The sequence below is a fragment of the Nestor notabilis genome, unplaced genomic scaffold (assembly GCF_000696875.1).
Source record: "Nestor notabilis isolate BGI_N333 unplaced genomic scaffold, ASM69687v1 scaffold6174, whole genome shotgun sequence".
NCBI lineage: Eukaryota > Metazoa > Chordata > Aves > Psittaciformes > Psittacidae > Nestor > Nestor notabilis.
The window spans coordinates 91,767-104,902 of NW_009925067.1; the positions used below are offsets into that span (position 1 = coordinate 91,767).

Below are 13,136 nucleotides of genomic sequence, written 5' to 3' on the forward strand. Positions count from 1 at the left end.
GCATAGCTAGGAAACTTTGGAGACAGAAGGGAGCCTGCAGAGAAATGGGTATAAAAGGTGTATGTTTAAATAAGAAGATTTTATCAGTATTTAGCAAGTTCTCCTGCGTCACTCCTTTCTTACCTCTCCACACCATGGCAATCTGATCAGTCTATCTACCAAGTACAGCTTAGTGATAAGCACGTCTAGTAAGACTGCACTTTCAACACTGCAGAAGAGCTGTATGTAGACCAGGCCAAAGTGTTTCCCTTTAAAGCTCACCTTCTACAGTTAGTGCTTGCAAAAATCAACAGAAATGCATTAAGTATGTCAAAACCAGGTTACAAGTATCAACCCCTCGTAAGTTTCCTTATAAATAAATGCCTCAGCTTCAATGCAGCTCAATCAATGGTTATTTGCATTTAACACACACTGTTTCAGGAAGGTCAACAACAAGCTTAAGAGTTAACAGAAAAGAGCAGCTTCTAATACAACTGCTTAGAATACATAAGCTTCAATTATTGTCCTTTAAAGAGACCATCATTTAAAATGTACTACCTTAGGACAGGTTCTCTTACAACTAAGTCTTCTTCAGTCCTAAAATTGCATTTTCATTGTTGCTTTTTGTTGGACAGTAACACACAAGTTGTATGTTTGATCTAAGGTTAGGGCTCTTCCTAATAAGCAATCCAGAAAAAGTCTATGGAAGTCTTAGCAGGAAAAGTTTCCTTCCCATTCTTCTCTGCTATATACTAGTTCAGTCTTGCCCAGCTTAAGGCCCAACAGAGTTTTAAAAGTTAAATTAAATTCTGGATGACACAACTATGGTATGAAGGTCAGCAGTGACTTCAGTTGTATGGATTCCAAATGTATATTAAAAGAACCGTCAGACTGCAGCAAGCTGGAAAACGGGCAATGCTAGCAATGTGCCATTAAGTCATCATCCCACCTCAAACAATGCTAATGATAGCCAGGAAATGAAGCAGCAGTGTAAATGGGGCAGAGGGACTCATTCGTTCTCCTCGGGGTTTTGAGGGTCAAATATTTTGACATGCGTGAATGGGAAGAGCCCTTTTCGACCATTGACTTCTCCTTCCCACTGACCATTTATGTTCATCCGTGTAACCTTCACAATGTCTCCAACCTGCAAAATTGAAAAAAAGCAGTTATCACCCATGGGAATCTCACCTCTGATACAAATCAAATGAAGAGGGAAAAAACAAATACAAGCCCATCATAGGGGGAAAAAAACCCCTACTCTCTTCTTGGCATAAGGTTCAATTGAAAAGTTACTTTTCCTTCACTAAAATACCAACATTTTGCTGCTAGACATCATAGTGTACGTGTTCTTTCAGACTCTAAATGTGTATTTACATATTCAGACAAATTACTGAACTATACCTTTTCCTATAGGAAAGCTTCAACTTCATGAAACAATGTATTTAGCTTAGATATAAATTAACATCACTAAAGCTACTGTCAGTAATGAGATGCAACATCCATTCAAAAGAGCACAGCACTCATACTGGGTTTAGCATCAGCTGGCTTGTTTCAAAGGAAAATTAGTTTTTCAAAGGGAGATTCCTATGGCAAAGAAACCATTAATGGAAGCTCTAGTTCTGGTTATCACAATCTAAGAAGCTTCTGTAATTTCTAAAATAATGGTACAATTCTGAAGCAGGCATCTCAAAACTTTTTTTCCCCCTCTTAAGTATTAAAGGTACAGATTCTAACTTTATTTATTGTTTTCACCTCTACTTCTTGCCAAATAAGTTGAAACACGTCAGGCCTTTCCTGTCATAACTACGTCTCTTCTTATTTGGCAGTGAAAGATGACAAAAGCTAAACTATGATCAAGCAGGAAATATCAGCCCCAATGATAATAATTTAGACTCTTACCATTGTTCAGTGCCTGCATTTAATTTTATTAGGATAATTTACAAAGGAAAACATCCAACTTGACAAGTAGCATTTAAGACCAGCTAAATACTCATTTCTCCCTCAGATGTTTCAGAATAGCTGAACATGTATGTGGTCTGTTGCAACAGCTCTCTAACTTTATACCTCCCTTCCTGTTTACTTAGTTTTATTCTATGTGGTAACTATAGTAAATATTAGAAAAGTAACATTAGCCACTGAGAACCAATTTCACAAAATGTAGAACCAGCCTATGACCAAGAGACCAAGCTCTTTGTAGTTGAGTCTCGGCTTCAAGGCTACTTCTCTAAAATCCAAAAGTAACTAGCTCTGATCTTATAATTTAAAAAAAGCTTGATTTTAGTCCTCATACAGTACGTATAACCATTTGTCTACATTATCTAACTAGTATTAAAATTTAGAACTGATGCAAATAGTTTAAGGACCTTGGCCAAGGGCCTTAGATTAAAACTCTTCAGGTTAGACCTCAGTATTTTTTTGTTAAAAACACCCTGAGTTTAAAAAAGTGTGCACATCACTAGGTGGTCTGAAGCCTGTTTAAACCAGTTATCATTACTTCAATAGACATTTTTGAAGATCACTCGGAAACAAGAATCCTTAAGTGAAGTTTAAGATACTATATTAAATTCCTTGGCAGTCACTCAGTGTTACATCTCAAAATAAAACTTCTCAAACTTTGAAACACTTCAGAGTCTTAAATTAGACATTTAGGCAAAATGTGTTGCTCTGCACCCCCGCTTAGTTTTTCTCCACTACTTGGGTTGTCAGTGTCCCACCTGCTCCCCCAGCTTCAAGCCTGTCACACTTGGAACAATTGTAATCTCGTGCTTTTAAGAGAGGAGAAAACCCTCTGAACTCCCTTAATTTCTTGGGATATAACTGAGACTATATTACTTTCTTAAGTGGACATCTTTACTAATGCTGTTCCTAAACGTAAAGCTGTGGCCAGAATATACTATTAAGTAATAACACACTGCCCATGATACTTAGCACATACCTAGAGCATTAATTTGACTGGTTTTCATCTCTTCACAGACTATTGCAGCATGCTTTAATTGTGTATTTGCTAAAAAAGCACAATTTGTTAGACTTTTCACTGAATAGAAAGGTTAGAGAAAGCTTTAAATAGTATCAAGATGACCTAAACAGGAACCTAACAAATGTCTCTTTAAGAAAAGGCAGGTAACATCTATAAATACTCAGTGTTACATTGCTAGATTTAAATAACCCCTGAAGACAAATTTAAGTTCCCAGTTTTAAACCCAAATTCAAGAAGATGCAGCCAACATCACCACAATTAAAACCTATTAAGAAACTGCATTTGCATCACACCATAAAGCCAATCCACCCTCAAACATGGAAGAAACAGAAAACCCTAAAATGTTGTACTACACTGGATTGAAAACAGGGACCTGTGTTTTCTGAGAATCTGACAATTTAGTTGTGCTCTACAGATCAATCCGTTAATAACTGAGGGTCTAGAAAAAGATATCCTTCAGTTTGACTCCGATTGATTCCTGTAACATGAATAGGTTTGGAAGGCTTGCTGTAAGCCCAGTAAAAAAAAAATACTTACAATTTAAGTCTATTGCATTGCAACAAACTGCCATGTAGATTAACAATGTAAATGTTCTTTGGACTGCTGGGTGGGCAAAGCTGCTGCAAATCAGAATGTGCCGCTAAAGAGCGGTAGCTGACAAAAAGCTATGCAAAGGATATTTCCATATGCCAAGAACTGTTGGAATAGTAAACTTATTTACAGTTACTATTATTTTTGAGGGGTGTGGGTGGGGGTTTTATGAAAGCTTCTGAATATCCTCTTGTGCTATATTATTGGGAAAAAAAAAAAGGCAGTTCCACATAGAAGATGAAATGAAACAGCATATTGAAACAAGATTTTTGGAAAAGGAACCTTGATGTCATAAAATAATTCATGGATCTTATGTTAAAAATCTGCATTCCAGTATCTGAAGGGTCCTATAAGGATGCTGGGGAGGAACTCTTCATTAAAGACTGTAGTGGTACAGGGTACCAACAAGGGGTAATGGGTTCAAACTTAAACAGGGGAAGTTTAGGTTAGATACAAGGAAGAAGTTCTTTATTGTGAGGGTGGTGAGGCACTGGAATGGGTTGCTCAAGGAAGTTGTGAATGCTCCATCCCTGGCAGTGTTCAAGGCCAGGTTGGATGGAGTCCTGGGTGACATGGTTTAGTGTGAAGTGTCCCTGCCCATGGCAGGCGGGTTGGGACTAGATAATCTTAAGGTGCTTTCCAACCCTAACTATTCTATGATTTTGACAATGTCTACAAGAATCTGGTCAAATAGTCCCTTTAGGTAACTTCTTCCTGAAGTATTAATAAAAGCAATATTTGGTAGATGCTTTTTAAAGCATCTATAATGTGGTCAGCTGAAGCGTGATCTCCCACTACAATTATTTAATACACTATTTGTAATTTTTTTTCAGAGAATGTTTTAAGCCAGTCAGAAGGATTGTCTTATGATCAGGCACAGGACAGAGTCAGGAGACCTGGTTCTATTCTCATCTCTGCCACAAGCTTCGTGTATGACTCTGGACAGCTCATGGCCCTTATCTATAAATTAGGATAATGCTTCCTGAAGTCTCAGCATCTCTCAGATAAGTTAATTCACTTGCAAAGCATGCCAGCATGGCTGGATGAAAGCATCAACTGCTGAAAGGAGTAATACTTCTGAAATGCAGCCATTTGGTTCCACCCGAATGATAAAAATCAAAACGTATTTTAGATAGCATCCTTTCATTATGTCCCTGTTATAGCATGAATTCAAAGCCTGGGGGAAACACAAGCTATGGAACATGCCAGTGAGAAAGGTTACTTCATTCACTCTAGACTCTCCCTTACCTGTCTTCTATTTGAAGCAGATTCATACACTGCTATAAAGGTTTCCTGCATGCCGTTTTAGTCACACAGTCAACCAATTCAATGTGTTTTACACACCGATATTCCAACAATTGTATGCTAATAGTTCTATGGCTGATAGAGTTCTGTAGTGTAAGTTTAAAGAGATAATAATGCAGTTAAACTCTAAATCATCATTTTAGCCCACTGGGTCAATAGTTATAGAAAACACTGCTCTCTGGAATTTATGTGGTATTCAGTCTCAGTCATTATCCTGATTAGCATCACAACTCACTTCTTTGGAAACACTAGTGTTAGTACTAAAACAATCGTTCAGACCAGCTGCTGTTCTGGAAAAGCATAAACAAGGGTCAACACTAAGAAATTTGTATCCCCAAAAGATACAAAGCTGAGCTATGTAAGAGAGGCAGAGTTCAGATGTGCAGCAAACAGGACAAAGTGACACTGAAGTAGTTCATACTTTATGTATTAGAAGATTCAAGAAACCAGCAGGCTGAAAGCACAGCTTAATTATCCTTCACTTCACACATTGTGTACTAGAAAAATAGTTGATGCCCAAATTAGAAAATTGAGTAGTTCAGAGGAAAGACCATCAACCATTCTTAAGATATGAAAGCAGGTCCAAGGCTAGCATAGACATGTTGAAGTCCTAGATGCAATTAATCTAGTCTCATCTAGGAACTGAGTAAAAATTTCACATATAGCTAGAATAATTGCCAGAATAACCACCAAAGTGCTGTAAATGATGGTAGCCTGTCTCCATCTGATTAAGCAGCTGTCATTGTGCATGATTTGGAGAGCTCAAAACTCCACAGACCATCATTCTTGAGCCACACTGAATCTCACTGTAGCACAGGATCTTGTCTATGTTAGCCATATCACTTTCAGTTTCATCCAAAAACAACCTGCAAACAGTTCTGAGGGTGAACGTATCTTAAATTGAGGCACTCAGCACTATCATGACAGGAACTATCAATAACTTGACTGGAAAAGGAATTTACAAAGATTAAGAGTGCACACAAATTTTTCAAAGTAATTGTTAGTTCTGTTTTCAAATGTAGCATGCTGAAAAGTTGGTTCATGTCAGCACAGACACAGGAATCCTGCTGCCAGTGTCACTTTCAATTCAATAGTTAGCAGAGCTAAAGCTCCCCAATAAACATCACACTACACAAGTATAGGCTTGATATTTTGTTTAAATCCTAGACCTTGTGGGTTAGATGCATTTTACTGTTTAACAGCAATACTGTTTCCTTGGCTTAAGGAAAGCACAATGCTTGTTGCCTAGGGAATGTAGCCTAATTTCCTCATTAAGAAAGTTCTACTACTAGCACACTTTGGCCTACTTGTCTCAAGTTTCCTTTGAAGAGAAAACAAAGTTAACTGTAACCTAATTGTAACATGTGCAACAGAAGTACTGTAAGTCAGTTATATAATTATGGTGAATTGATATGTATTTTGCCAAAACATTTCAGTGACAGGTTAACTGTACTAGCAAACATAAATGCGTACGTTTAATAGATCATGAACAGATAAACTATTTAACACCATAAAGCTGGCACGAGTCTAGAAAAAGCAATCATTAGTATAAAACCTTGCTATAAAAATATAATGAAGCTCTTGGTGTTTTGGGTTTGGTTTTTTAATCTTTTAATTCCATAACGCTTATGTTAAGTCTGGAGATGAACTCTAGGACTACTACTGCCTTCAAAATGGTCTATGACACTTATCACAGTGTTTGCAATATATTTTAAGAACCATTTTTTAAACACATGGCAGACAGAAATCTGGTGGCTGCTACTGGTCACCCATTTTTCTGGCTCGTTACACCATTTCATAAGTGAATTTGGAATTTGTTATGCACATCCTGAATCAACCTTCAAACAGTTCACTAATTTTTAAGGGCATTATCCACCATTAGTTTACCTACTTACTGTGGCTGGACAAAGAACATTGCTGTGTAGAAGTTAGTCATCAATCAACTACTTTGGATTCAAACACAAGTACTCAACTGCCAAGAGATAGCTCCTTTCCTTTAATGTAAAAACATCCTAGGCCTTAGTCCACTAGGTACCGCATACACATCTTGTGCTGGTTAGAGCATCCAGCTGAAAGCAAGGCTTCATTAGCATATTGTTGTTACCAGACTGGCTGTAGAACTACAGGTTATAAAATGCTGAGAAACTTCAAGGTAGACTTGACTGCTCTGTATCATAGTGACAGTGCCAAAGAATCTCAGCTTTGAACACAGGATTGCCCTCCTAGTTTTCCCAAAGAAAAGCAGGATTGAGTAACACTAGTACATAATCCTGTCATGTAGCCTTCTACTCCCAATAAATACAGGATGCTGTATCCCTGTACTACATATTCCTTCCTCTAGAGCACCAGAAAGGAAGGAAACTGCTTCTTGACTAAAAGTGCACAAGTAAAGAAACAGATATGGATTGCTGGCTTGGGGTTTAGTTTTTGGGGATTTTTGTCTGTTTGTTCTTTGGGGTTTTTCTGTTGTTTTGGTTTGGGTTGTTTTGGGGTTCTCTTGTGGTTTAGTTGTTCAGGGTTTTGTTTGCTTTTTTTTTAATGCAGTATCCATGAAAATTCTACACACATAGTAGTAAGAAACGGCGGACTTCAATCATTTCATTAAAAACATTACATCTGAACTGCCAAGGTAACTAATTCAACTGCCAACAGTATATGTAAATCTTAGTAATACATATAATTTATCATAGGCTTACTTGTTCACTGGTTCAGGGAGATGCTCAAAGTTGTATATGTGCCAAATGCATGCTTTGAGGTATCAGCTATACTTAAAACTTTTAGCATATTAACAGAATGCTATTTTTAATTTTAGAGAATAAAAGTAGAGCAGTAGGACCAAGTTAACATTCACTTCAGTAATACCAGTATGAATGCTAAATAATTTGAGCCCAGCAAGATCAAAACTGTAGTAAGTGCTGTATTAACTACCATCCTTATAGGAACAATACTGTAGTTCAATGTCACATTTTAAGTATCCATCATTGTCTAACCAGACTGACTTTGTTTTCAGATTTTCAGTGGGATATTCACTTATTTTACAAGTTACATTTTTCATGTGGGAAACTTTAAAAAAAAATAATTATGCCTTCCTTATAAAACAAACTTCTATGTAAGAGGCTATGAATCTTTACCTTTTCTTAAAGAAAGCTTCTGACAGCTTATGCAAACAATAGCATGCAACAGAAAACAGGACTTGGAAGCAGAGAGCTTGTCCCATTTTCAAGCTGAACCCAAGAGGATGACATCCCTCCACTTAAAAGGAAGTCAAACAGATTACTATGCAATAGCTTTATTTACTCCAGATGGTATTCTCTTCCTTTTAAGTACTGTCTGTGTGCTGACCACACAAAGCTAGAGCCAGCAAAAAGACATTCTGTTCTTATTGTTTTATCAGTTTAAATAAGAATACACAATTGGGCACTCTATAATTATACTAACAAGGTGTTCTACCTATACAAGCTGAACTGCGATTTAGAATACAACTATACTAAGGCAGAGTACTGTCAAATACTGTCATTCTGAAAGAACACCATTAAATTTCTTCCACAAAACATTCCCATAACCTGTTGTTTCTCTACCACTAGCTACTTTCAGTGATCTTACAAAACAGAAGATTCAAATGGTCCAGATTATTTAGTGACACAGAGTCCTGACAAGGTTGGGATTAAATATATCACCAGGGCCTAGCAGGTTTCAGGTAATCTGAAGGAAGATCAGGAAAAAAAGTGGGATTTTTTTTTTTTCCTCTAAGAGTACTCCACGTGACAAGAAATATTGCTCTGAGGCTGTTTAAGTTCACTATGCATGGATAGATATGAAGAAGCTGTAATCAGTGATTTTAATAAAAATGTAGATCAGTTCCCAGAATTCTGCTTGAGAAGCCACAGTGTGGCTAAGGTGCACTTGCAAAGGAAACAGACTACATAGGAAGACAAAATATGCCAGTAATGGGAGACAAAGACATGAGGCAATAACTGACTAGAATTCAGTGAAAGAGAAGCATCTCTCAAACAGCAATTTGAAGGCTCAGAATAATTCAAACCTTGACACGGGTCAGAAAATTAATCCTGCTGGTATGCTAGAGTAGCTAAAATGATGGGATTTATAGAGAAATCTATTTGTGAAGGCCATACTTCCAGGTGGTTCTGCTACCCTGCAACCAAGTTCCCTGAAGTAATTCCATGACACGCTGGTAACATTACAAAATCAGTTGCTTGCCTTGCTTTCTTTACAGAAGCGTAAGTTTTGTCAGGAATCTTCTGAGAGTGAATTTACACTTCGCTCTATGATAATTTTCACACACTGTTTGCAAATAACAGGCTGCTAGTTTTCATAAGGCTTTAGGAAAACCCAGTGATACATATTTAACTTTTAACCCAGTAAGAGTAATTGTCTGTAGAGGCTTTACAAATATAAAAGGAAAGCACTCAGTGCAAGTATTATGAATAACTGGAAGTCACAAATACAACCTTTCAAATTTCAGCCAACAGTATCAGCTTTAGGTAACAAACAACTTTAACTTGCAAAGTAATTGAGCAAAAGCTACAGGAAAAATTCAGAAGTATTCTTAAAACTACTATTATTTACTGCTAAAATGCTGTTGCTTCCTTCGCTTGTTTCCTTGGATTTGCTCCTTGAAGCATTGTAGCATGCTCAAATTTCATCTTTTGAGACTAGTGCTTCTTCCAGGTTCATTTGTGAACTATGGGTTAATGAGCCTTCAGTATAATCTAAACGTAGAAGTAACAGTCTCAGTTTTCTGGATATAGCTTTAAAAACTTCTTCCAATCCATCATTTATACAAGTTAAACTAGAATTGTAACATGAATTCTTTACCATTTGAAGAATAAAGCTCTAAAGTCCTAAAAGACATCCCTAAATTAAAAATAAACACATAAATAGAATGCTTTGGCAAGCACAGGAACTTATTAAAGGTTCAACATGGGTTTAGAGGCTATGCTGCAGCCTTTCATCCAACCTCCTCACCCCCAGTTTAGGTCTTAAGGTTTCTCAAATTCCACTACTGACACTGAAGTAAAAGAGACTAGATTACTTGATACATTTCTGCCCAGATTTCAGCTCTCAGCTCTGAGTATCTCTCAAGTTCATCTCACTTTACAGCTGAGGATCTAAAATGATTACATTTATCCGCAATTCTTATTTTTCTCTGAAGGATGCTACTGCCAGTTCTCGACCTAAAATATTGCAATGATTAAGGAAACACCTCGTTCAGTCCCCAAGATCAGGTGGAGAAGCAAAGTCATCCTCTCACTAGCATTTACTTTCACAGCAGGATGTACACTACCTAATAGCAGTCAGGATTATATCACTCTGCTACTCTTGTAACATATATGCACTGTTAAAGAGAGGGTAAATACAGGTCCTGAAGTAACCTGCGCACTTTTCTTAAAGGAAGTGGTAAAGATGAAGCAATTCTTGTGGGTCTTTCTTCAGAATGTAATCTAACTTCTCAGTCTCTTTACATAGATAAGCAGACTCCGTATGAAGTCATCCACACCAACTTTGCTACTAAGAATTTTTAGTTTCTTATTTTACAGAATAATTGAAAACCATAAGACTTGAGAGGAAAAACTTACCTCTAATGCCAGTGCAGTCTTGTCATAAGCACATGGTACTCTCTTTTGGATAGCTTTGGCATAGACTGGTCCATTCTGTGTTAATGGCAGGGGATTGATCACTGCTCCAGGTGTACTGGGTACTGAAGGAAGGGGACTTGCGGTCTGAGGCTGAGCATAAGCATGGGCAGGTTCTGGAATACCATAACTGTTGGAATTCCTGTTTCCGTGCTTTGCATGAGAAGATCTGACTAGCTTTTCTACATAAGGAACAGGAATCATCCCAATCCGACCATCCTTGTTTCTGGCGCTCCACCACTGTTCTTCTGGCTTCTCTACAATTACCAGTATCTCACCCTTTTTAAATGGAAGATCCTCAGCATCATTGCCAGGAAAGTCATAGAGAGTCCGAACATACTCCACATTTTCTTCTGCAGTGGACATAGCAGGGGCAGATCCAGATCCCATTGGTGGACTTGGATACCTAAGTTTAAAAAAGATTTGGTATAAGCAATAGCTGTTGTTTTTTATTTCCAGTAACAAAGCTAAGTACCAGTTTTGCAGAAGGAATGACAATTAGAGGAGATTACTTATTCAGCTTTGTAACAGAAGTATTGGCTTGGTAGCACTGTGAGGCATTTAATGAGTAACTCATGCTCTCAAGTAATTACTTAACTACCCAGAGAGCCAATAAAAATCTATCACGGCTGCAGAAAATTGGGAGAAATAATTGAAAATCTTTATCCTTCTGTTTTGTATTGTTGTGAGGATCTTGGGGCAAAATAGAATCTATAGCTTAAGTTGTAAGAGTCATGATGCATAAAACCAAGTTAAAATTATTTAGGTGACTTGGGGTGGAAGTGCTCTTAGAGAACTAAATAATCCTCTTCATCACATCTACATTTTTAACTTCAACATCTATTTCTAAAGAATTCAGTGACCCTAAATGCTGGACTTGAGGAAACACAGCAGGAAAGAAAACAAAAGTAAGAGGAGGGTGTGACTAAACACAATTTTTTAATTCAAATTTAGGAGTCCAATGCTGTCTTTCTATTTGATAGTACAGTGTTTTTCTAACTAAATCTTTCTACTTACATGCAGAATTTTGGGGACAGCTAGTGAAATTTATACCGAAAACTCCTTTCTTTAAGAAAGGAGATAGGCAGATCTGTGTTTTTAGGAGACACTTTCTCCTTCTTTCTGGAAAGTAATATGGAATTAAGCTCCCTAATCTTATTTTAACAACTTTAACTCTCAAAGAGTTGTTATAATGCAGCAGAAAAGTTATTAGTTTCAAAGTACTGATCTTTACTGCATATTTAAAGAGCTAATAACCTGAAAGTGATATCTTCATAAAAGAGAGTATGAAATACTTGCATCCACAGGTAAGAATGGAATAAGAAATGAAAAAGCTAATGATACAGAAATACTCTTTTGCCTTAACAACTGTAATATTGCCTTTAATTTACTCACATCATTGTTTATTACTTTGCCCAATGCAGTCACTTTGTGTCTGTGATAACGTATAAGATTGTTCATGGAGACTATTTTCAATGCAATTTTCATCACTGATTATATATATTTTATTCAAAACAGCTGTCAGAAATCTTAATGTATATAGGCTATTGTAGATACTTATTATTTAAGCTACAATAGCAAGGACACATTCCATTAGCCTGCTTCAATTCTCTTCTGCTATTTGCAAAGTAAGAAGGAAATCAAATCCCTGTGTGTTTTGCAAGATATGCCAGAAGCCCTAAACAAAAATACATGCTTCTTTCAAACACCCTGTAGCAGCCAAAGCCAGGAGAGGGAACCCTTTAGAGAGCAGTCACTCTGTAAGTAAGCTCAGGAACATCTGCAATGAGGGTCACAGCTTGCTATTGACACAAAACAAATAGAAAGCTTAAACCAGTCAGTTTTCAACTGTTTACAAGTTTAAAATGTTGTATCTGAGAGCTACACATGTTGTATGGCTACATACAACAGACTACTTAAACCTACCATGAAAACCACTCTTCATACTGTACTTCATGAAATTAAAAAGAATCAACAGCATTCAAAAGCACAAAGCACCTGAGCATGATGTTACCCTGAAAATGCCAGAGAAATAAGAATTAGCAGTAAGAGCTCTGAAGCACATGCCTGAACACCCCTATTCTAGATCTAGTCCACTAGCTCAAAAGAAATCAGGAAATGCTACCTCCGATCCTCTCTCTTACAACAGAAAGCCTCCTTCAAACAAAATTTCAAACCATCAACCACATCATTGATTTTTCTAAAAGAGTTTAGAACAAAAATCATGCTAAGGAAAACCACCTAGTCAATCGCATTTCTTGCTTTATAATAAAGCTCATCAGCTCACAGCAGATGAGGTCCCATCTCTGTATGATGAGAGAACAATATGCAATCAAAACCCTGAAAATAAGGTGGTACTAAAATGTTCACAAAACGCTTCACACCACACTCCTAGCAAATACCAAGTCAGCAAGTGGAATCAGCAAAGTTTAAGTGTTTTGAGAAAGCCAAGTCAGTCATTGCCATAAATGATTAAGAACAATTTTTTAGATCCAGAAAGGTACAACAGTATCCAGGTTAAGGAGAACCAAGATAAGCATAAAGATTGCTTCAGTGTAGACTCTTCCTCCCACCTATCCACAAGTTTAAGCTTGCACATAACACTGGGCAGCTCCATGTAAGCATTCCTG

The 13,136-nt window shown here is 37.1% G+C and overlaps 1 protein-coding gene across 1 annotated transcript in view; it reads right to left on the reverse strand.

Annotated features, from left to right (window-relative positions):
* Positions 1 to 380: 380 nt before the first annotated feature.
* The window catches only part of CRKL (v-crk avian sarcoma virus CT10 oncogene homolog-like), a gene marked incomplete at its 5' end in the record, with an annotated part of 14,145 nt that continues 1,389 nt past the window's right edge, over positions 381 to 13,136 (reverse strand). The window contains 2 exons of the mRNA XM_010012873.1: positions 381 to 1,123; positions 10,450 to 10,912. Of these exons, the coding sequence (XP_010011175.1) occupies positions 989 to 1,123; positions 10,450 to 10,912 (598 nt within the window). The remainder of the gene's footprint in view (positions 1,124 to 10,449; positions 10,913 to 13,136) is intronic.